Here is a 25943-nt window from a genome sequence, read left to right as displayed (position 1 = left end):
CTTCTCCTCTCCGTATCCTCTTTTCATCCTCTACCCTGTGTATCTCTCTCTTGTTTTATTTTGCTTTGTTACTTCATCGTCTCTCTTAGGAACAACGATCTTGATAGGGGGTGCCGTTTACGCGACCCGTAATTTTTTTGCGAGCTTAACGTAATACATACACGAGGCAGTTGACGAGAGGTGGGTTGGAAAAAAAAAAGAAATCTGATATATTATGCTGGTGCTTGAAATCGTGGGCCGTGGATAAAATTATCCTTCCTCTGGAGTTTCTTTTTCCATTTTTTCTTTCTCTTCCATTTTTGTCTGTTTGAGTTTTCCATTTTTTAATTGTCACAGCGTATGTTAAGGTTGTCTCGGTGGCTTTCTCTTTTTTGATTTCGTTAGTCTCAACTGGTGGCGGGTCTCTGGCAAAAAATTGCTCATTAACCGCGAGCCATAAAGCTCTCATCGTTTATTGTTCCGAGAACTACACGAACCACCGGAGGATACTAGGAGAAAATGGAATCGTCTGTGTGCAGTTAATGCAATGCGCCGGATTTGATGCGATTTATGAATGAAATTAACGAAGTTTCCGTTTAAAACCGGCGGCGGTGGTTGTGTACCATGTATGTTTCTGCTTTCAAAGGATGCCCACATCAAAGAAAGAATATTTCGAAATACGTTTGCTGGAAACAGCTGGAAATTACATTTCTGTTGACGCGGCCGGTTTCCGAAGAAGAGTTCAGGATTCAGCTAGCTTTCGTAGCGGCGAATAAAATTGCGTCATGGGAATCTACAATGAATCCATTGACTTATTTTACAAAGCCTCCTATCTTGCACTGAGGTTCAAATGATCTTCTAAGTTGGAATTATTTCATATGATCTCGTTATTATTAGTATTCCAACTAAAAGAATCTAATTTTAATTCAAGAGATAATTATATATGTACTAAATAAATAATAAAAGACATTTTAACACAGTAACGACAATAACATTGATTATAATGATGTTTTTTATCGTGTATCTGAATTTATATATTTTTCAGAAAAGGATGAATAGCAAATTGTATGTGTCCTGGAAAGTATTTTGATGATACATAATGTATCACATTTCCGTTAATTAATTTTTAATACTTATTAATTTAATTAATATTTAATGTAATCATCTTTCGATGCATGTAACATTGGAAACAATGTTCTAAGTAGAACGAGCATTTAACTGATCAATATATTAGAATGTACATGAGCATATACAACGAATCCGCTTAGCCCGTTCCGTAATTCATTCAGAAACAACGTGAGCTACAGAAAATAAAACCGTTCGTCGATATCTTGGTGAATCTATTCACGGCGACCAGGCTAGAATTTGCGAGGACATCCCTTTGTTTTCCCTTCTCTTTCACGTGGCCGTGGCTGGGACACTTGTTTTTACGGCATCCGAGCGTGAAACTGGACGTGCTTTCGAAGCCAGTGAGTAATGTTAGCCGCAATTCCGCGTGTCCTCTTTTACTACATTACAAAAGCGACCGTACAACCGCGGTCTTCGTATATAATACAATACAATAAGAATACTCGTAACCCTTTAATGAACATACCAGACTAATTTTATTACATTTATCTTATCTTCTATTTATAACTCTGTCGACGATTACTCACTCGAATAGTTTTCGAAAATCGAAAATACCTTTTTTCAATAAATCGTATAACAGATTTGGAAATGACAGTGATTGCTGTAGAATTGCGTTTAAAAATAAAATTGAAAAGGTTCACATGCGTGAAATTGTTAGAGACTCGTAATCAGAAGAATTCTCTGAAATTAATAAAGAATTTTAAGCGTTAACATCCTTTCTTTCTCCTCGACACTAACAGGTTTTCAACGATGCTGAAACCCTAGAAGTTGCAGGATTCATGGACCTCGAGTATGCCTTAGTTATTTTTTGAGAACTAAATCTGGTAGTGCATCATATCTCGATACAGTAGTATGTTATCTCATAAATTAAATGGTACTTCAGATCAACAATTGTATAATACAAAGATTGAAAAAAGATCTTGAATCATAGAAATCTTTAATTTAGGGAAACTGTAGATTAACTTATCTTTCAGTTGTATGATAAACAAAATAAGATTGAGAAAATATAGAAATCGTAATGTGCTATAGAAAGTTATTGAAAATAATCACAAAGATATAAATCAGGACTAGAGAATGGTATTATTATACACACCATGTAAATACTTTATTTAAATTTTCTATAAAACTAAGTGATTTATTCGGATGATGAACACTGTTCATATCCTTTGTTTAAAAATTATACATGTGCCAAATTTCTATTATTCAAACAACATCTACCAGCTATCGACGTCGTTCGAATAATTATGAGCTATAGCTCATAATACATGTATAATACATAATACGTGTATACACTATAGTGTATACACGTACGATTCATCTAAAGCAGAACTAACAAGTCACGAGTACAATAGTTTACAATATCGGACATCCACATCATTATCACGAACTGAAATACCCAACACCCTTCAAACAATCACGATACTTGTTTGGTCTACCGCAATATCCACGATTATTCCCTGAAATCAGTCCGGACCTCCATTATTCCCACTATAGAATAGTCTTTGGCAAACCCAAAGCGCCATAGTGTTCGATGATTCGGCAAAGATACTCATTGGGACGAGACGAAACGCGTCGCTTCAAAGAACGCCAGGAATAAGGTTGGACGGCTGGAAATGGAAAGTTTCATCAGTGGAAGTAGGATTGCAGCGACCATGAGCAGAAAACGAGGAGACAGATAAGTGTTACAGTGGATAGGGACAGGTACATGACGTTCATCCTCCCCATCGGCAAAGAAACCCTTGAAATCGGTTTCTTTGTCTCGGCCAGCAGACAACAATGTAGCAACACTGGCTCCTCGCTACTTTTTCTCTTTCGTCACCGCGAAAATATTGCGCATAGTCTTGATACGACATCTGTTATTTTCTCTGGTGAATAGCTTGGTTTCGAAGATTGATTTGTTGTATTGAAAAATTCATAACGTTCTTGACAGTGGATTAAACTTTTTTTATATTTTGCGCTTGTATTGTATGTTTGATGAGTAAAATGTGGATTTTTATGGAAAATTTAAAGCTGCCAAAATGTGTAAAATATGATATGCCAAAATGTGTAAAATATGATATACAAAAATGTGCAAAATATGATATGCAAAAATATAAAAAGTATTCAGAATAAAGTGCTTGTTATAGGATTTAATGGGAGAAACAAATTATGTGGTTTCCATTTCTTTGACTATGTTAATAAAAATATGAAACTATGTAAAAAATTCTTTCAACTTTTCAAATAATTTAATATCTTTTTGCTTTTTTTCTATAAAAATACACAATATTCAAATTCTTTTTACTTTTCGAACAATATTTTTTGTGTGAAAGATGTTTTGTTAGAAAGATTCAATGGATTGAGGCATTAGTGAGACTACACATATGAAAGTTTCTCGAGTCAAGGTGGATTCTATTGAAAGAAGAATATCAGGAATGAAGTTAATTTCGAAGAGTCTTTGGGCCACCGGTCGTAATCAGAAATTCATCAGGCGGAGTTTTGATGGGTTTAAGAACAGCTGGCTCTGGTAGCCGTGAATTCTTCGCTGCGGATTTGATAAATTGCTCGCTGCTATTGGCGCAGTGTTCCGTCTAAATCGTTTCCTCGTTTTGGGATAAGTTTCCATTGTGTTGTGCACTGAGTTAAGATTTATCACCCGCGTGCAATCTTCGAATGTTCAAAAATTTGTGTCGCGATGCGATCACCGTGATCCCTTCGATATTTATTATAAATATCGAGTAAAACTCTAGCGAAAATATCACAACCTCGACTTTAATTTTAATTCAGTGATTCTCAACTGTGATACAGTTTATCCGAAATAGTGATCAATAAAAAAAAGAAAAGAATATAAGAAAATTTCTTACTAGAATCCTATAACCTCCAAAAAATATCATCTTCGCTACATCTCTATCACAAGAGTGTAGTCTATTATTGCGAACTCTGTCACTTAACGCTTTCACAAAAGAAAGTTGCGATAACATAGTCGAAGTAAAAATTGAACTTTATCCAGCAAGTGGATCAAAAACTTAACATCACCGTCGAAGACACGCGAGGTCTATTTATCAGCGGAAGATCAAAGCGCAAAAAGCACTGGATAAAAACGACTAGACTGAGAGTTGGGTGCTCGGTGGGTGGCTCGTAGCCTTCGGGACAGACTCCATTCATCGAACCAATCAGGCCCTAGATACTTGCTTCTCAGAAAAGAATTCCGATTTTTCGCCAAGAACACTGCCTCGTAATAATCCTCCTCCGGCCGCATAACTAAATATATTCCCCATTAAGACCCTCCTTTGAGCGCTGAACCGCAAACGAATCGAATTATATTGCATCCATAATAATCTTGGTACGAGCTATACAGAGTGTTTCAAGAAGTTAGGGTCAAACTCCAGAAGCACCAAAAGTAATATTCAACGAAACAAGCAAAGATATCTTGTTCCTCGTAACTATTATCTTATAACTTCGAAAATAATGTTATCTATTTTAGCGAGATTTATGAAGTTCTTTCTGCTTATTTTGACGAGTACTACATGCTTCAGAAATTTGATACTTTTTGAAACATACTGTATATTCAAGAAAGAGAGAAAGGAACAAAAACGAAACTTTTAGTCGCGAGAGTTTATCGCAATGAGAAAATCGCCGGTGACTTAAGGCCGGACCAAGAGTCGACCAGTTGTTGCGATTAATCATCTCGCGAAGAATGCGTATCTAATTCTCTAATGACGACAACGAATAACGACGAACGACGACCCGTTTCCGCCATGCAAAACCTGATCGCTGATTTCCTCGCGCGACTTCAACAACTAGTGCTCCTACATATATATAGATACGGAGCGGAAAGGAACTTAAAGCGCGGGATTTATTGGCAATTCGACGGAAGTGAGACTCGTCAGCTTGACCACAGACGCGGGCCAATTAGCGACGCTGCGTTGCTCGCGGTTTTCTTTCTTCGACGGCTCGTTCCTCTCAACCAGCAGTTCGTTTTATCTTCTTTCTGCAGATAGGACAAAGGAATCAAATGTCCTATAATGTGATTCGAGAGACTGGGTCTAGGGTAAGATGAAAGAATTTCATATTGATCGATATCGCTGGGTTAAGAGATAGATCGAAAAGAAATTCGTGGTTCTTCTAATTCTTAGGGATTTTTTATTAGTATAAGAGAGTGACGTCTGTATTACTATATTTGTATGTGTGTTGTGTATAAGTAAAATTTTACAAGCCACAAGTTGTAAGAAGAAATGTTACGTGTCATAAGTTACCCGAATTGATAAATTCTATTGCATATGACAGCGACAAATTTGGCAATAGAATAAATGAAATTTTATAAATTATTCGATATCTTGACAGGAAAATTTGTTGGCTGTCAAACATGGACGCATACATGTACATCATACGTACTACAAAGGTTAGGAAATTCAGAAAAAGATCCTTCACACATAAATACTCATTTTCTTTTTGGAGAAAGATGGGCTTGTTTCCACTAAATTTTCCACTAAATCCCTTAATTATTAACAACCAATATCGGTAGTGAATCAGCGAACATTTTAATATATCGTTAAAATTCTACATCTATCCATCTCTAGTTCATTCTTTATCAGTTAAAGCTTTAATTTTAGACAGAGTTGAAGGTTTAATTAAGGTTAAAGCTTTCTAATCCTATACACAACGAGTCCTATTCACTGCGTTAAACTCTATGAAATCTGAACTCCATACATATTTTACGCAATCCTATTGAATAACGTAGAATGACGTAAACTGATTTAACGTAGAAACACATACAAACACAATGTCGCCAATAAAACAATGGCGGAAGGATGCCTCTCATTCTCTCATCTTTGTCAAATATCGGCAGCAATCTACATCTACTCATAACATCTTATTACGAAGATGAGTGCCATGAAATATACTAATCGCGTGTACGTATATGCCAAACATACCTGTTTCGAGCCGGTCGAATTCCGCAATTACTATCGATTCTGAGCATCGGTAACCGGTATTCTTTCGAGAACAATGGTGTATTGGCCGGCTGAATACGACTTAATCCTGCTCTCATGATACAATCGCATTAGGATTGCAACAATATACCTGGCCACGCAACGGCCGGTGTCAGAGAGGAACAAGAGTGGGTTTGTACTCTCTCCGGACGATCCTCGAATCCTCGAGAGCAGGCTAATAAACGGGCTTCGTTACGGCGAATCGGCTTAATTGAAAGCTGAAATACGCGGCCGCGAGCGTCAGCCACAGAGTTTTCTACGTTCGAAACGACGCGATGTACGCGGTTCGAGTGATCGCTCGGACCCACCTCTTCGATGTTTTCCATCGACCGTTTTTTCAACGGCTCCTCCTGCACAATTCGAGTAATATCAGTAATAAAATTTTACAAGACAAAAGTTATCAATTACTACATAACAGTAATACATTTTCTTGCACAATGCGTTCGGTGCTAAATCGAATGAAACTTTACAATCAAAGTTTACAAATCATCTTATTACCATAGTCGATAAATTATTATGGAAAAGAGCTCCAGTGTTTCTACAAAATTGTTTGTACGCTTTATGCTGATCAATTCTAAGAATGTTACACGAGACGTAGAGAAAAATGACGATCTTGTGAACATTACATAAAATACTTAAGTAAAAAATACTTTGGTACTTGCAATTATGTATTTATCCTACTTCGTCTTGATAAACGAATTTATGGAAGTAAGTAGTTTGTTTTTTGATATGCCGAATACTAATCATCTGAATAATAAACTTAAGAAATTTGTAAAAAAATGGAATTGATGGGAGAGATTTATAAACATACTCCAAAAAGACTAACTCCGCAAATAATTGGATTCCAAATCGTAGTTCATATTCACGCAACAATAGACATAAAAGGTGCCAAAAATACCAGTTATTGGCGATCTCGTACAGCAAACAAGAACTGCTATTCTAGGGAGAATAAATCCACAAATACAAATATTGTATTGAACGATAAAGCCGAAGTTGCAATTCCAGATTTACGTAAAGGAAGTGCGGAAGGTGCCAAAGGTACAGGTTACTGTCGATAGTATATGAAACGGGAATAAGATATTTGAGATTCGCGTGCAGGTGCTAACCAACGGAGTTCTAACCGCGATTTTACGAGGCATCATAATTTCGACCATCAATGTTGGCACGTTGCCAAGAACCGGCCGGCGGCTAGATGCTCACTCGGATAACCGGCTAATGCCGAGGTTTACGCTCTTTTTCGTCCACGAATAGGGTAGTGATCTCCGCGGCGGGCCCTGGAGTCGAGTAATTGGATACCAGAGTCGGGATATATAATGAAGAGATTATTCGCGCTGCAAAAGATAAGAACCGCGAAATCGCGTTTCAAATTTTCGAGGATCGAGGTTTCTTCGAGCGATCGCCGGTTCCATTTTACGTCGAAACTCGCACCGTGAAATTGATTTGATAACACGTTCAAGCTACATTTTTCACGGTGAAAATTATTGCGATAAAAGGATGAATTTTATAAGAATAAATTGGCGATTGGACCCGTGAAATTTTTATCGTAGAGGATCTCGAAAGATGAATCTGATTTTCAGATGGTGGATTTTCCACGGTGATGGTGGATGGAACTTTGTTCGGGTTAAAAGAAGAGATTAGTTACAGCGTATAAAGTCACTACGTATTTTGAAGAATTATCGTAATGAAAGTAAGCAACTTGGGCGGCATTATTGGGTAAAGAAGAATGTAAATGGCAGAGCGTTTACTGTTCGATATTTTGAAGGTGTAAAGTACTTTTTACGATAGTTCTTATATCTTTTTATGAAATCGTTATAAGTGAAAAATAAAATCGTGATATATGAAGAAAACATGGGAAGAACGTGAGAACACGCTGTTCAATTGATTTGTTTATTTTTTCTCTTAATAGGTAAGTTGCAAAGAAATTTTCTAAGCAATCATATTTAATATTATAACAATCGAAATTTTTGAAACTCCAATAGAGTGCAAAGTACATATTTAATTTCACAATCAGATAAAAGGACTGTTTTGGTCTTTCCCTGCGGTCTTTATATTGATAGAATAATTCGATTGGAGTTCAGTGGTTACTCTATCACATGTATTGGCTGATTTCAGACAAGTGTCTTCACGATTGCTGTAATACCACGTTGTCTATTAGCGACTAAGTAGTACCTATCGCATCTCATAAATGTTCACTTGAGAAAAACGAGACGAGCTGCACGCACGCAATTAATAACCATAGCAACGGAGGCGAGGCAGAAAGTGCTCGATAAAATATTAAACTTGCCAGGTTTCTGAGGTCCCGTCTGTCCGGTTAAAGAGTTCCAAGTTAACACCGCGTCTTAACCAATTTTCTATGAATGGTTGACGCGGTCGTTCTCGTTTATATTCTTCGATAATTTCTATGCGTTTAAAAATGAAAGAGAAAAGGAAGGAACGATGGACGTGAAAGATGATGGAAACGCGAGTGTCGCCTAAATTAATCGTGACGGCCTAAATGACGACGGCTGAGCCGCGCGAATCCGAATTCATAAAAATGTTTAAGGCCAATTTGTCCCGGAACACCGTTGGGGGAGGGGAAATCGTAAATTATGGGGAAAATGATCGATAGTAATTGCTGGAGCTCGCGTCGCTTCGTTCGATCGCGATTAATGCGCTAAATACCTCGTGAAATATTGTTTGAGAGAAATGAGCGTATAAAAAATGGAATACCTGAAAAAGATTGAGCTTTTTTCGTGAAAATATGTATTTCAATACTTCATAGGAAAATTGTTTGTATCGAATTTTGGATATTCTTATGCCTATATCAGATGTATAAAGTATTTCAGGTGTCTGGAGTAAATATGTTTTATTAATACTGCTATAGACTATCCCAATTTATTGTTATGAAACAGTATTCAAAAAAATAAAATCCACAGATGAGATTATCAAATTAGAATTAGATGAAATTGATGAATTATATAAATTATTTATATGAAAATCTGGAGGTGAATTTTGTTGAAGAAAGAACATCTAACAAACAATTAAAAACTAAAAGTTATGAGAGAATGATATGGATATGAAAAAATTTGGAATGATATTAACGTCGCATCGTAAGGTCGAAGGTTGGTGTATAAAAATTTCCAGCAAATTTTCGCCAAATTACACAATATGGAACAACATTCATAACTCTTATTTGGTGCTGTTAGCACCCAGCCGTATTGTCCACAGTAATCACACTTGATCAAGTACAGGGAGGAGCGAGCTCGCGTTCGATAAAAAGGGATCAGTTTCCCCTGTGCAATCGTGAAAATTACACGTCTCAGTCGGGCGGTCGAATTACGTTAGTGCACGTGTTCACCGAACCTCGAAAATCATACACCTCCGAATCTCGTTCCATTTACGAGTTCGCATCGAAAAGATCGAAAATCGCTACGGTAGAAACTGCTACTCTTAATCATCGGTGTCAACCGACAAATATATTTAAGCATCGTCAAACTTCATAAAGCGGATTCTTTATCATTCAAAACGTTCGTTTTACGCTTAGAAAAAAAATCACACATTCGATCGAAACGATCATGTTGTCGATTTAGTTCGGGGAAATACAACGAATGGGGATTCTATAAAATTAAGAAATGTAATATAACGAAATTGTTCGAGTAATGTGGGTTATCATCGTGAAAGGGATATACCGTTACGAAACGCGATAATCACCACGAAATATTTCATTGCGAATCGTGTGCGTGAAACGAGTCGACGCTTCGAGAAACCGATCACCGTGTCGTTAATTATCGAAGCCGGGCCATTTGTTTTTCAGACGATAGTAATTGACCGGAGCCGTTGACGGGGTGCACCTATCCATTGTACAAGACGTGGTTACATTGGAAAGGTGGTGCATGCACTGAACCAAGATCGAATTCAATATTTCGCGTGGTTTCAAACGACTGGGTGGTCGATGATATCTGCGTTTCTGTTATCGATCAATTGTACTAGGGATGCGCGATATATGGGCTAGCGTGCAAACCATCTGTCGATTTTAATGAGATTCGCGACATGATATGATTTTTTAGAATTACAATGTTTCGCTTATTCTGGGATGTTGGACCACAACTGATTCGTTAAGGGAAAAGGAGGTATACATTGTAACAGAAATATGAAAATATTTCAGACGTAAGAGGATATCGTTGTTAACGTAATGAAATTTAATCATTAGAATAAAGTATCGAGTGGTATTTAGAATTTGTCTTATATGTGAATTTGTTCCTTATTTAGAAATTTCTTGCAATCACTTGTTAATTGAAGTTAATTCATATTTGTTCATTTAGTTGTTTAGTTGTAATTTAACACTTTTATGTTGTTTGTAGTTAAAAACACTTCTTATACGTTAAAATTATATTAGCATACTATAATAAACTGTATTACATAATATTTTACTAATTCAATAGAAGCTATTCTGGATTTTCAAAGTCACGCATCTGACAGTGAACAAGTAACTTGAACTCTAAAATCGAAAAAGATAAATCAATCCGAGATTCTTGAAATTTGACATAGTTTGAAATTTTTAACTCCAAAACATTCGAATTCATTTATCCCAAAAGATCGTATTATTCTCACCATAAATTAATTTGTGCATAAATCAGATTTTCGCGTTCTGGCGTTAATCCAATATTAAACAGAATCGATAAAACATAATTTCGGGATAAGTCGTACGTTCACGAATCATGGCATTAAAATTGAAGTTTTGGCCTGGAGGATCTCGAGCGTGCGTTGTTAATAGGTCATTACGCAAGCGTAATGGAAATCGATAATTAATTGATCCGGCGAAAGTGCACGACCCCTCGCACCGTGTTAATTGACTCTTGAATATTTATGATTAACGAATTAGCAGCGTTGCTGATCGTTTAATCCGATGCCTGAGAGTCGCCTGTGTGGAATTACACTTTTAAAGCGGACTTACGGTTTCTTGGTTCAACACGTCGCTTGATTACCACTCCATTTACCGCTTCGTTAAGTGGTTAACGTTTTGGTCTACCAAACAAATGTTCATCCTATGTGATGATATTGCACTCTAACACATGTATATGTACATGTTGCAGTTACGAATAACTTGTAACTTCAATTATACTTTTTAACGTGTCTTCTTTTTTTTTTGCATCTTGTATTTTTGTTTTATTTGCATCATTTTGAACATTTTTCTATTTCAAACGATATAAATTTGAGAGATGTAGTATCTGTTAGCATTTTTATATCAAGCTTCGAGTTTTGATATAGCATAAAACTTTAACCACCAACGAAAAATTATTAATCGTATGAAACTAATATTAAAAAATTTCTAAAAAGAAAAAAAGAAATGAAAACCTTTGTAGTTCGCCAAAATGGAAACGAGATTTGACACTAGATATCATAACTTGAATCCGTACAAATCAATGATCACAATAAAAAGAAACTGCCAAGCACATTACAAACGTATTGGTTAAGCGATCAAAAAGCGAAGTCAGTTCAAGGAATAATTTACTTAACCCATAATACAATACGTGCATAATATAATTTCCGTGCATCTACTCAAAAATACGCGACGTATTCGATACCACGTACGTCCAATTATGAATAACCGATAGGTCGGTTAAAGCGCTGTCGGAAACGTTATCCATTGCAGCGGCATGCAATGAAGGCACGCGTGGCTCCGTGGTCGCGATCAGATACCGCGTTGCACTTTCGCGTGAGCATACCGCCGCGTTTTTGCAACTTTTGGTATTCTGCATATCGGTTTGCTACTAATGAGCCCGTTGTCCGCTCGCTGGGATTCACTGAGATCCCATCGTACCCGCCTCTCCAATTCTCTCTCTCTCTCGTCGTTTATCACGATCCTATTCCGTCCGGAGCGCGGGCAATTTGCGGTTTAGGCAGCCGACTTTCGCGTGGCCGCTGAAAACGTGCCACGGCTCGCGCGAATGTTGACGAGAATCGGGGTTGGATAACGAGAAAACGTGTGGCCCTGGTTCGTTAAGGTTCCATCGTGTCCCTGTTGCGATTTGATAAGGTAATGGTTGAAACGTGTGACGAAAAAGCTACTTTGCAGATTAAGGAGAAGGATATTTAGGAGAATGGAAGCTAAGAGAGGTGGATGCTAAGAATCTTTAGGGGTACGTAGAAAGGCTGTGTTGAAAATTAAACTGGGGTTAGTTGAATTCTTTTTTAAAAACTCGAGCGTCATTCAAATATGATATTTGAAAAATGAATATTCAGGCAGTAGATGATTTTATTTGACTAGATGTTAGTATAAAATATTTGAGAAAGAATTCTTTAAGTAATGTACGATCTTATTTGCTATATATTGGTTTACAAGTGTTTATAACTAGAATGCGAATTTTTATAATTTGTGGGAAGTTTGAAAGTGTGAAAATAATATGCAGAAATATGTAATGTACCCAAAATAAAGTATTTGTTATGATATTTAATAGAGAAAATAAATCGTTATTTAAAATCCATCTTTTTAGTTATGTTCATGAAAGCATGAAATTGTATTAATATCTACGGTATATTTATAATCTTCCTTTTTTGAAACAAGACATATGTTTAATATTTTCCATAAAATATTAAAGTATACATAAATATTTTTGAAGTGCAAAGGATTAAGAAAGTTCCTCGCGTTCTCAGTAAATAATCACAAACAGGTAGTATCATCATGTAAACAGCTTTGTGCTGGTTCCCTGAAATGGACCTTCGAAAATTAGACATAAAACCTTGTTTAAACTTCGAGGTCCGCATGGAAAGCAGGATCCTCGTAATTGTTCTGACCTCAGCAACAGGGTAGGACTTAGGTGCAAGCCGAAGAACTTGTCATCTGTAACGGACCCGACCGTAGGAGGTCCTCGTTAGAAGCCTTCAGGATGCAGGTTCAGTCGGTCGCTTCGCTTTACATATTCATGCTGTTCCGAATCTCGTTCGATACGAACTGTGAATTTCACAGTTGCCAACTGCTCGTCGCTTTATAAGCTTAGCTCGTTCTTGGAATCGTAAAAGATGCTGCGTATTGCCGTGAGGGCCAAACTACCGACCTTTAAAAGCTTACAACGTAATAGAATATTCGATAGGATCGAGTTAATAGCCACATTGGCAGAAGATTATGTCTCGTTGTTATTTTGAAGATTACAGAAATTTTCTTTACTAGTTGTTCTGTTTGACAGGACACTTAGAGCATTGTTATGATTTTATTTAAGGTAATTTTGAGAGGGGAGTTTAAAAATCTCTCATATCTAAATACTTCAAGAGTACCAGATATTACATTATACTTGACAAAATGGATCGTTTCGGCAGAAATGGCAACGTTTTGTGAAATTGATTCGCTACTTTAACTTAAAAATCACCCTTGTAAATTGGAATTGTAGATATATGTTAGTAATGATATTTAATGAAAATGATGTATATATGTATTTACTCTCAAGCAACAGAATTACCCAAATTCTTATAAAAATAGGAAAAGGTTTACAAGAATGTGATGTAAAATTCACATATACACTGAATTATAACCACCATAACAGAACAGTACAGTTTCGAAAAATAGTTTTAAGAATGAACTTAAGTAACTGATTTGTCTGATCCTACAGTTCACTTCTACTTAAACGATCCTATTGTTAATTAATTTGTAATTAACTACAAAAACTCGAGTAACATCAAGTTATACGAAACCAAGAGTTGAAATTTCAACCGAGTGTGTATATTCGTGGACACCATACGTGCGTCGCATCGTAACGTGGTTAGATTTTGTAATTGTACGCGTTAGAATCGTGTCGTCTCTTAGCGGAGCCATTTAATTCCACTTAACATCAATTTCACGTTCGCCACCCAATTAAAATTATTCACCGAGGATCAATTACCGCACCCACGAAGCATCTAGACGTCAAGGCCGAGGTACGATAAACCAGTCTCGTGTTTCAGTGAAACCGGTTGCTCCATGGTGTTTCACGCGCGAACAGAAACATCACACGAGGATTTCGCGGACGCAATTAGATCTCTGAAAACTGCGTTCCAATTAACGCCTCCGTAGATCCCTGTGGCTTGCTGTCATGTTTTATGCAACCGCCTCGTGCAAGTACCTGCGACCGGTTACAAAGTAATTGTAGATCGAAAGAGGTATTCGTGTGTTCACCCGTTTCATTCGATCAAATTTATCTTTACACGTACGTACTACGTACATGTAGAATTATGATGCAACTCGAACACGAATATATGGAGTTTAGATGGATCATCGGAAGAAGTTTTAGTAGCAAAATGAGATATAAAAGTAATAACTCTATTTTTGAATATGTTATTGATTCTATTTATTGTTCTATTTATATGTTTTGAGAAGATTTAGGTAATTTGTGGCGAAGGAAGAGAATGAAAAGAAAGAAGGATAAGGGGAGAAAGAGAAACATAAAAAAGTAAAAAACCCTTCAGAAGTAGTATTTACTTCTATTTACTGCTACTGCTATTATTCTAAATTTTAATTAATTATATCATTGACAAATTATAATACAAGAGTACTAAGTAGTAATATAAGACCTTGCAAAGTACAAGAACATAAATGTAGATGCAACTATGATCGATTTCATTCCATCGTGTAAAAGATATGTTCCAATAAAAATTCAAATTTCCCCGTCGAAGGAAAGTATGCCGTTAACCGAAACAAACATTCTTTCTTTTTCCCTTTCTGGCATAATTCACCGCACGATAAATCCCTTTTCAACCAGCGAGAGGGAGAGAGAGAGAGAGAGAGAGAGAGAGAGGTGGAAATGCCGGAAATAATTCGCGAAGGAAGCTGCATGGCGAAATTTACGGGCGGCGAGCTTTTTAGCAATTTATATCCGGCCGGGGCAAGATTGTTGTTCGCCGGCCATTAAAACGGCACGACATCTCGCATTGTTCTGGGCCAATAGCACCGGTGAACCATTTTTCACGAGAATATTATATCTTCCGACCGATAGCAGAACACGGTCTCCCTTTCTTTCTCTTTCTATCTTTCGTTGCCACGATCCGATTCAACGATTCGAACAGCGAATGGCTCACGCCAGTTCCCGGGCAACGTTCCAAACCAGTGAATGACGCCCACTCAAAGAACTTACGTAACGACGCGCGCTTATGCAGCAGAAAAACACGTTCATTCACGTTTTGACGACGGACAAGCAGTCGTTACACCGGTCGATTCAAGATATCACCGTCTTTTTTTCATTCCTACTTGCATCGATGCGCACTCGCACGTTTCAACTTCCATATATTCGAATCGTTGTTACTTCGAAACATTACTCGAACATTTTTCGAGACAGAGGATGAAAGGGTTTGATCGATTTTGTCTGTTGGTGATTGGTTTTTGTTTATAGACTTGTAACACCTGCTTCCACTTTGTTTAATGGATTTATAACTTCTTTTAAGAATGTGTGACTTCTTCGAAGACTATGTTGAGTGATCTCAGGATAAATTAGAATAAGAGATAATTTAAATAGATTAGATGAGATTACAGTAGGTAAATTACGATATGCATATAGAGACAGCAGCGATAGAAAAGGATATACATTCTTTCAGTTACTAGAATTTGTCTTTAATGTACTGTTAATCTGTCGATAATTCCGTTTCGATTTCTTTATTGCACCCTTACGAGGTACAAATTATACTGTAATATAATACACATTGCTGGTCTTTTATAAATTTACTAAAAATACAGAGCATAAATAGCATAAGAATAAAGAATCTGCACATGTGTCTTAGTATTTTGTAATTCACTAGAGATGACGATTTTAATGAGTACAAAAGATATTTTGTATCATTGTTGTGTGATAATATAATACTTTAGTCCTAGAATACCACTTTTATAAGTTCCATTTTTTCCCTCCCACTAACTTTCATCAGAAATCAATAGGATCAGATAAATCTTTTTCACCGTAAATTTTCCAGTTTCCTTAAAACAACACCCAGGAACCACTACTTTAACACGCTTTTACATGGCAGCACGACGAAATTGCGACCTAACAGCACTCGTACCACGTGAGAGCTCCTGATTCGCAGGCGGATGATACTCGCCGATAAATCAGGCGAGAAAGTAGCGAGCGTCGCGACTAATTCATACAATTTCAGACAGTTGGTAGATTTATCGGCAGCCTCGGCGCGTGCTCGCATGTAAATAGCAAGAGAGCGGAGCCTCGCGGCTGCTGCAAAATAATTTATCGCGTCGACCGCGACGGCGGGGAACAACGAGCGCGTGATGGTTCGCCTGTTCTCTCTATAAATCCTTTCGTCCACAGGGGAGAGCATCGGCTCGATTACCCAGTGGCTCGTTCCAGTTTTGTAACGCACGGAGAATATCTTGAATTTCCAGTTTGTCAGGTGAAGACGTCGACGACATTCTTGAGACGCTATCTTATCAGCTTAATTAGATAAATTCTGAGAGTTAGAGACCTTCGTGGCTTCCGTCATATATCTCACGTCGGTTTCGTTATGTATTCGGACGTTTTAATATTATTTTTCCAATTGTTTATGTATATGTTGGTATTCGTATATGTAGAGTGAAATTGGGTTATATTTAAAATTTTGTTAATGTTTTATTGTGTGATAAAGTTACAACGAATTGCAAAAGAACAATTGATGTTAAAAACATGACTTGACACTGATAGATTGATAGATTGGTTGAATAGAATGATAGATTCTAATAATTATATTGTATATATGTAGCATAATCTAGGATATGAAATTTACGATATAGTTGTAGTTAATCCAGAACTTAATGTTAGCATAAACCTCAATATCAGACCTTGATACTAGTCTTAATATTAATCTACAATCTATGTTAGACGCTCAGTGGCCGAAATGGATTGTTATACACGGAGTTTAGGATGGATAGCAGACTGCTTAAAACTAACATCCGGAATCCAGTCTACATTTTCCAAAATTCCATTGGGATTCCAGAGAAATCTAGAATGAATTGCAGATGTGAGACTCGCATACTAACTCAGAACTTCTTGAAACTAAGGCGCCGCACGTATTTCTCGACATTCGATAGAGCTCCCACGAAGATTCTGCGAAAATACCTCGATAGGAGTATTTGCAATTCTGTACAATTGACAGATGCCCTTTGAGGATCAATTGGGAGAAGATGTATTTATATTTTCAGTTATACAATTATTACAGTAGTCCAAATTACCAATTTGTAATTTTTCATAGAGATTTTATAGATTTTGAACGGTGTATTTGTATGAATTTCTTAAACTTTTAAATATAATTTATAAACTCACCGTATTAAATTCTTGAGAAAATATATACATATATTTTTATTATAGAATATTAGAAAATATAATGCATTAAAATTACGATGTGTTTTATCAACATTAAATACGCTTATTTAGTTTAGTAACGCAACGTTGCGTCGTGAGGATAAGAGGGTAAAAAGCTACAATAAATTATTCTAATCTTTTTTCTTTGTATCTCCCATAGAATTTTCATCCCTTTCCACTAAAAAGGGTCATTTTTTTAGCACTTACACCATTTACCATTTCAACTCTTCAGTTACGAAAGCGTGTCTTGACACGAAAACCTCATTATCAGACTTTTTATACATTTTTATGTCTATGGACATGTATAAATCCAACTTAAATAGAAATCTTTTACCAAACATGTTATATTCTTCCATATTATATGCATTGTGTGTATTTATGTATCTTCAAATTTCGTAAAAATGCATAAAAATCCGTGGTGTACTGATCGCAAACTCTCATTTCAGAAATCTTCGAATTAAGAATCATTTTTCCTTTCCCCAGTAACTACGGTCAGTAATATCGATGACAGCCAGAACTCGTTTCACCTAATGACACACGTAACTGCGTATCCAAGGCTGACGTAACTACTTGCGGGACAAGTTCGCAGTGAAACTCGTCGCAGCGTTCACGCAAGAATCAAAGTCTGGGTCAATGTTGCCGGTGACTAGTTTCCTCGCCGGTTTGCCTCGCGTGCATTGGTCCCGTTGCGTTTGATTTATCGTGGAAAACGACGGCGCGGCTTGTAATTAGCTTGCGGTTTCTTGGGTGGTTTAATTGGCGGTATTACTTGTTGGATGGCCGAGTGATTGATTCGTATGGGTGAATGTGTGAATCGTGAAAAGGACAGATGTGAATAGATCGTGACGCAGAGACGCGTGATTATTTCAGCCATGGTTTATTATTACCTGTCTTGTCTTTTTTCTATCTGATTTAAGTAATAAAGGGGATGTTATAAAGTGAATATTATAAAGTACAATTTAAGGTACTGATTAGGTATTTATTTGATAGAATATGATTGTATCGTTGATCATTTTTATCATGACTATGGCAAATTAAATATCGCTGTGGTATTACTTAAAATGTCAATTTAGACAATAAGATGCGTTTGTAAAGTTATTGTGTTCGTTTCAGGTTCGGATTAGATTCGAGTAAAGATTCTTTCAATCTTTGATTTCAGTACTAAAATGAATGTTACGAAGTAAAGTTTGTACAGATAAATTTTAGAAAATGCCGATTAGAAATTTATACGGTATAGTTGCATTCTTCCATTATATGATCATTTTTATCATGATCATAGAAAATTAAATAATATCCTAGTGTTAATTGAAATGCTAATTTAGATGATAAAACGAGATTGTAAAAGAAAATATTATATTTGCTTTAAATCTAAGTTAGGTTTTACTTTTTTTTCAATCTTTGATTTGTATAATAAAGACGTTACGAGGTAAATGAAATAAAGTATAGTTTAGGCAACAAAGTATTCATTAAGGCTTTATGATTTATTATACGATATATTCGTTTATCATTTTTATCACGATCACAGCAAATTAGTTATTGGTAGGATACTAATTAAAGTGTTAATTTAGATGATAAAACGAGATTGTAAAGGAGAATATTGTTTTGTTTCAGGTCGTCGGTGCTTCTTATACTTATTATAGGATTATGCCTGCACGACGTCTTTGCAAAACACGTGAGTATATAAGCTTGTTATTTTATTTTGCTCATCATTTTATTCAAATTTAACGATAATTACAAAACGTTTTCGACAGAATATCCATTCGATACATTCTTTTCAATTTTACTGCTTTTGAAATCACTGCCGCAGGTTGCATGAGGAACGTTATCCATCGAATTATCTTAATCAACGTAATTTGTACAAAATATGGAAACGTAGAATGTAGAATTTATATCAAATGAGTCTCATTCATTAGCTCTGCTAATTTCGAATTAAAAGCCACAGGTGACCCGTCGCGTTCGATGTAAAACGCCATATTTGAAAAGAATCGATAATAATAAAATTCGGAGATTACAGCATCGTTAAAATGAATCTCAATGCTCAATAAACAGTCCTTTAACATGGAATATGAAATGTATTCAAACCAAGTACTACAAGGGTCGTAACACGTGTTTCCAATTTTAATGCTTTACAAAGAATTGCTGCACGAATAAATTTCTCAAACTCTTTGCAAAATTGAACTTTTGTATTAAAATTGGGAATATATATTAAATTATAATTAATTAGAAATTTCGTTGACATTTCTCTTACATCTTACAAAGAATTATTGAATTAAATGGAAAATTTACATAGCATATGACTATGTCATCTTATTATACGCACAGTCTCTTAGAATTACCTTCCATCTTAAGATTCTTTTACATATTGGAATTGTAAGCGTATTTTTAAAAAATCGTTAACATCTCGTATCGTTTTCTGTTAGAATAACAAGATTTTCTCAAATTTCCATCTTAACTCAACATTATTCACGAATTGAATCAGAAACTTTAACAGCAATATTTTCCCAATTCGCTTCCTAGTGGTAAAACGGAAACTACTTGGTTAAACCATTTTTCCTCGTATAAAGACGCTCGAGAGACCACGAAATGATATTCAGGGTAAATAAAGCCCAAATATCCTGAAGATATCATCCACGCGGTTCCTAATTCCGAAAGAAACAGTCTCGAGGCACGAAAGGCACCACGAGAAGGTAAAAGGAATAAAAACGCGCGTGTGGAAGATCTCATCATTATGACGCGAATATTCGCGTGTGAAATGGAAGTCCAGCTTTGTTTTGCTAAAGAAGAATTTCAGGATGAGGGTAGAGAAGTCAAGGGGGAAGTAGAAATGTGGAAGACGAGAAACGATAATCTCGTTGCTCGGCCGCTGTTGCTGCCGTTCCTTTTGCTGTTCCATACACCTTGCATCCGTCTTTCATGAGAAATAACTCACCGTAGGAATAACTCAGGATCGTGTTACCCCCTCTGGTCCTTTTACGCGACGCTTTGCTGCATGAACGTGTCCCCCTTGCCCGTATTCTTGCCTCGAGATCAACTCTGCGGGTGTTCGTTCGAAGCTTTGTTCGAAGAAATTTCAATTGATTAATCGTCGAGGAAGCGATTTTGTAATCACGATTATAGAGGATGAATTGTGGAATAAAAAATAGGAAAACTCGTTGGAGATTTTGTGTTACTTAGAAGTTGGCTTTATGGCATGTTTGTGGTTTGACTTGCGAAGTTTGATTCAGTTTAGGCTATCTTGGTTTTCTTTGAATATTCAGAAATACGATCCTCTTAATTATATATTCTACGACGGGTACTTCAGTATTACGTGGAACGTACATATTTTCTGCTGATCAAGCATGAATTTGACTTAATTTAATTTCTAAAACGATGAAGCTTCTAGACAATCGAAGATTTAACAAAATAAGAAGACTATTGAGGACAAATATGCTAATTTAGATTTTTTACTTTTTTTTTAATTCAATACGCTGCCGAATAATCTTATATTATTAAACATGTGTTTTTCTCATCTCGTTAAAAGCTAATTGTATCCTTTTTTTTTTTTTTTTTACTAAACTTTACTAAACTAAAACTTTACTAAACTTTACTAAACTTGTGGTGTTATTTAATGTGGTACTAATTATTTCTATAATACTTAATAGAGGCAATTTTCTGCCAAGGTTCTATTTTCCTAATTATATTCTTAGAAACATAAATTTGCACAAAGCTCCTCAGTCAATTCATTACGCTGCACATATAAATAACATTATACTAAATTGACAAAACTAACTGTGAAAATATCAATATTATCATTTACTGATTATCAACGTTCCAAGACGGCAATCGTTCCATTTTCTCGTCAATTCTATTACGCTCATTTGAAAGAATATCGTACAATTCGGTAACACGCGTGACAGGGTATCCAACAACATATAAAATACCGGCTGCGTCCATTTTCCTATTTCGAAATCGTATCGATTTCGTGGTTGTCACGAGCTTGTCATACGCGCCAATATTTTAACCGACACCTGGAAATTACATTTAAAATCCAAGCTTACAATGCTTCTCTCTGCACAAAACCGTGATGTCTTTAACATTGACTACAGATTATCCAAACTGGTATTTTTATAAACACACTCTAAAAAGAATAGAACCTATGCACATATTTTTTTCATTTACTAGATATTTTAACTAGTATTATACTTTAGATTTTGTGCATTCTGTGCATTTTGACACCATTGAATTTCTCACAAATGCATAAATATCCACAGTGACTTTACTGATGAAATTATTGGATCAGAGTTCAAGAGAGTCGAGACAGTCTTTTTGTAGTTATTAATTAGTATTTTCATAAATTTTAGTCAGAATACAATGGTATGTCGTTGGGGAAAGGTGTTAAAGGAATAAAAAGCGCAGAGAAAACGTTGGTAAACCTTTGACTCGCATTTTTACGATATTTTCACCGGGCACAATGGAAACGCGCAAGAAAGGCAGGAAGAAAAGCAGTCCGAGTGTTCCCATTGAGTATCGCGCGTCATTTCGACCCACGCTATCTATTTTACTTTCTTGTTTTCTCCCTTGCACATAAAGTTTATTTCATTTGTAGTAATATACGCTGTGTATTACGTATTTTGTACTATTTAGTGTGCTTGTACTGTTATAACAATTAGATTCTGCAGTAACCTTTTACAATCCTAAACGTGGACGCCAACCCTTTGGCGATGTATGTGGCTAATTTGAGTTAAGGGTTCTCCTGACTAACTTTTCAGGCGCGGTGTACAGAGTTTACGAGGGCGAGAGTACAAATTATTGTTAAAGTCAATTAGCATTTGTTCGAATTCATTATTTCGTTATTCTTAATGATATAGTTCTGCATCTATCCTATCAAATTTATAATAAAACGAGGATTATAAAAAACAATACTGTGATGATGTGAGCTGTCCAAATAATATAATAATTCTCGTAATTAATAATGGAACTAAACCACTCACGAAATAACCCAATAATTTTCATAATTACAAATGCAACCAACTAAATTTATCTAATTTACAATTGAAATAGATTTCTCATTTCCCTCGTTTATAAATTAATTAAATATTAACTAACTAATATTACGCTCTGTGCTCAAATTTCTAAATCCGTGATCCACGATCTTCTCTGTTAAATAGCAGTTAAAAGGACGAGAAAATGTTGAAGACAGTCGCGTCAATCTGGCTACAACTCTTTAAGTCAGTCTCGTCGATCTTCGTACGTCGAACGAATGCAAATGATCCCGGGAATCTATTGGGAATCGAGCACGGTATTCTTGGAACGTAAACGTTGATAGTCGGAAGTTGTCTCGTGGTTCGGAGAAAATCTGTCTCTTCTAGATTTGTAATTACCGTACGGTACATTTCTCTGTTTATGTGTACATTTAGGTGTATATACGAAGGATCAGGGGGTTCAAAGGATCATAAACGAAAGAAAAGAGAGGGAGGTATCAAATGTGGTACTTTGAAACTATGCTATATAATAAGAGCAATAAAGTGCCGTGAATAGCGGTACGATCGGGGTTATCACGTAACTACGTTTGCAATGAATGAAAGAAGAAATCTCCCGCGACTAATGCCCTTCGTTCTCTTACGGACTTTAAACTCTGAGAGAATATTGGAATATAAGAATATATGGAGCATAAACATAACTCGTGTACCTTGGTAATGAATAGAATTTTCCGAATTATTCGAATTTTCCGCAGTTATTAACCTTTTCGCGTTACACGTTGTGTTAAATCATGAATGTATTTATTTTCAATGAAACTGGTCCAAATTTTAGTGCATTATATTTTTCCTAAAAACAAATCCATTAGAAAGAAATCTGTCAGAAACAAAAGATATATAAAATATTTTTGATAAAATTTACATTTTATGTTTTCTCGAACTTTACCCAGACATTTCCGAATTCCTCTTTTATGGCATTTTCTGCAATAATGTCATTCTTCACTTGACATTAAAATCGAACATATTAATTGACAATATCTTTCCATAAAGAATTTCCTCTTTTCCATTTGTACAACACTTCCTACATCAATTTGAGTGTCCATAAAAATAGTTACAAAACGAGGATGTCATAACGGTGTACCATATGAGGAAAAGATAAAAGACGATTGTACAGTCCTTGTCTTTCAGTGAGGAAATGTGGTGGTGGCAGAATTTACGAGGAGCTCGAATCCATATCTATCAGCCGCGATGGATTAGGAATGAAGTAATTAAACTCCTTTTACGAGTCTCCATCTCTTTGTGCTCGTTTTCACAGTATCCAGCTCGTAAAACGAACGCGAAAAGATTTTATGGGCCATTTAACAGAGTAGATATATTTTTTGTCATTGCACACAGAACAGTTTATTTTGTAAAAAGAGAACAGATCGTCAAATCCAATTTTTGAATTAACACGGAAAGTAATTTTCTAACGAATCGTGACAAAAAGTGGTTAATTCCCTCGATGCTTTTAAATGCAGTATAAAGCCATTTGGTTACTTCGGCAACGTTCTTTCCTCGGTGTTCTTAAGCCACGTGTTTTTAAAACGTAGCAGGAAATGGAAATAAAGCAGCAGTTCGAAAAGTTGCTGCTCAGGTACTTCTTGGAATTACGCCTTTTCTTTCTTGCAATGCTTTCTTTCTCTTTACTTTCTGTAAACGTTAATTTTCGTACAGTTCTCGCTTTATATTTGGCTGTTTCGCTGTGGCGCAGATGTAAGCCGGGAAACAGGTTAGAAGCAACTTTTAATTGTATCTCTGTGGAATAAGCACCGAATGGAACAGAAATTTCAGCGGCAAAAGGAAACGCGCCAAGTCGTAGCTTGCAGGCTCCGCAATAGTTAAGAAACACGATAACTTATCTGTGATTACCCTCGTTGTGACCAGAATATTTGCAAACGTTAATTACACAAGTAACTTTAAAGTAATCCGATAAAGGTTCGCGTTTATGCGCCACTATATCTGAAAATCAATTTGTAAAATACTTCTATGAATAAAGTTACTTTATTTACTTTTGAGTTTTGACGAATCTGTAAATCACTAAACTTACTTTCAATAGAATTCTCATGAAATATATTAGCCAATTCCTTAAACACGTTGTTTTTATAATAATTCTCTAAATAGTGATACTTGCTAGATTACAAATTTGTATGGATTTCAACAAACATTTACAATATACCCATACTGAAGGACAGAAAGAGAGAATAAAACAAAAATACTTTTGTTACTACGGCCATAATCCCACAATAAACAATTTTCTACATAAATCACCCATCAGCTCCACCATAGAAACCACACCAAACCTCTACCACTCACAATTATCCAAGGTGATTGCACGCCAAGATATTACGTAGCTTTAAATGTACACAGATATACAAAGGTATAGAAGTATATTTTTACAAATTAAAAAGATGCGAGAAAATTGTCCATTTGGATCTCATTTCTCAAGCCGTATTCGTAAAAGCATAATTTGCATTAACACAGTCCAGCGACAATACTTGGAACAGATTCATCCACACAGGAAATACTTCCCCAAATAAATCGCAGACACAATCACACAATCGTAACGTCGTTTTAAACGAACTCGTTTATCCCCAACTCGTCTCTAAATTACACCCTCAATGTCGCGTTTAAGCCTACCTATTACCCCGAGCAACGCATCGTACATCATCATTATCAAATCCTGTTAACTCGTCCGTCTGCCAGAAATCCCGCGATTCGGTGTCGTCCGTGATTTACGCGAGCGAGAAGGAAGGAAGAAGAAAAAAAAGAGGGAAGTCTACAGGAAAAAAACGCGTTCGTTAACGCGGCGCGCGGTTGCATCGCGCGAAGGCTCGAAACGACGGCTCGTCAACGAACGAAGCGGCGCGATAAATTCACCGTCGTGTCAGAGACATTCCCATTTCGCCTGTGTTATCGGGCCGGATCTCGAGCAGACGAAATCGTCGTGGCAATTTGCACGATTCGAGCACGGTTCGTCTCTGCGAGCAGTCAGACGAGCGGAATGTATACGCGGTGATTATTAAGGGAAAGGCGTGGTGGTGTGTACGGTTGCGTTCGTTTACGGTTCATCGACTGACCCAAGCGACATCAACTTCCCCGAACCATTTAATTAACTCTTCCCTAACCGCAATCTCGTATGACCGTCGAATTTCAAGGACCAGTGGCCACCGGAGATCCTAACGCATTTCATGACTGATCTTCGAACGAACGTTTGCGGCATGAGATTTATTTTGCAGACACATTGTAGGTAAATGTTGATATTTAGGTACACTGGTTGGTACAGGAGGTATATCATATTTTAGTGAAATTCTCTGTTAATGAAATTCTCGAGTAATTATTGTAGATAATTCTTGAGTAATTGCGGTTAATGCATGTTCGGCGTAGTTTGAATGAGTTTGCGGGTAATTATGTAGAAAATTGTTTAATGGGGATTGGAAGAGTAAAATGAATTTTTAATTTACTGTTTTATTGTTTCAAGTACAGTGGCTACAGAAAGCATCGTAAAATAAATAAAATGAGAAGTCTGTCTTGATACAAGTCGTATTCTTCGATTTGAAGCTGTTTGAATAACTTCGTGTGAATACTTCAAATAGAAA

At 36.2% G+C, this 25943-nt stretch overlaps 1 protein-coding gene across 9 annotated transcripts in view; it reads left to right on the top strand.

Moving 5' to 3' along the window:
• The window catches only part of LOC126922196 (papilin), a 161169-nt gene that overhangs the window by 80836 nt on the left and 54390 nt on the right, over positions 1 to 25943 (top strand). For all 9 annotated transcript variants that reach the window (XM_050734554.1, XM_050734555.1, XM_050734559.1 and 6 more), the window contains exon 2: positions 18965 to 19025. In XM_050734554.1, coding sequence (XP_050590511.1) covers positions 18965 to 19025 — 61 coding nt within the window. The remainder of the gene's footprint in view (positions 1 to 18964; positions 19026 to 25943) is intronic.

Source organism: Bombus affinis, chromosome 11 (genome assembly GCF_024516045.1).
Source record: "Bombus affinis isolate iyBomAffi1 chromosome 11, iyBomAffi1.2, whole genome shotgun sequence".
In the NCBI taxonomy this organism is placed as follows: Eukaryota; Metazoa; Arthropoda; class Insecta; order Hymenoptera; family Apidae; genus Bombus; species Bombus affinis.
The sequence above is the reverse complement of the archived record's forward strand: the minus strand, read 5'-3'. Positions and strand labels throughout refer to the sequence as shown.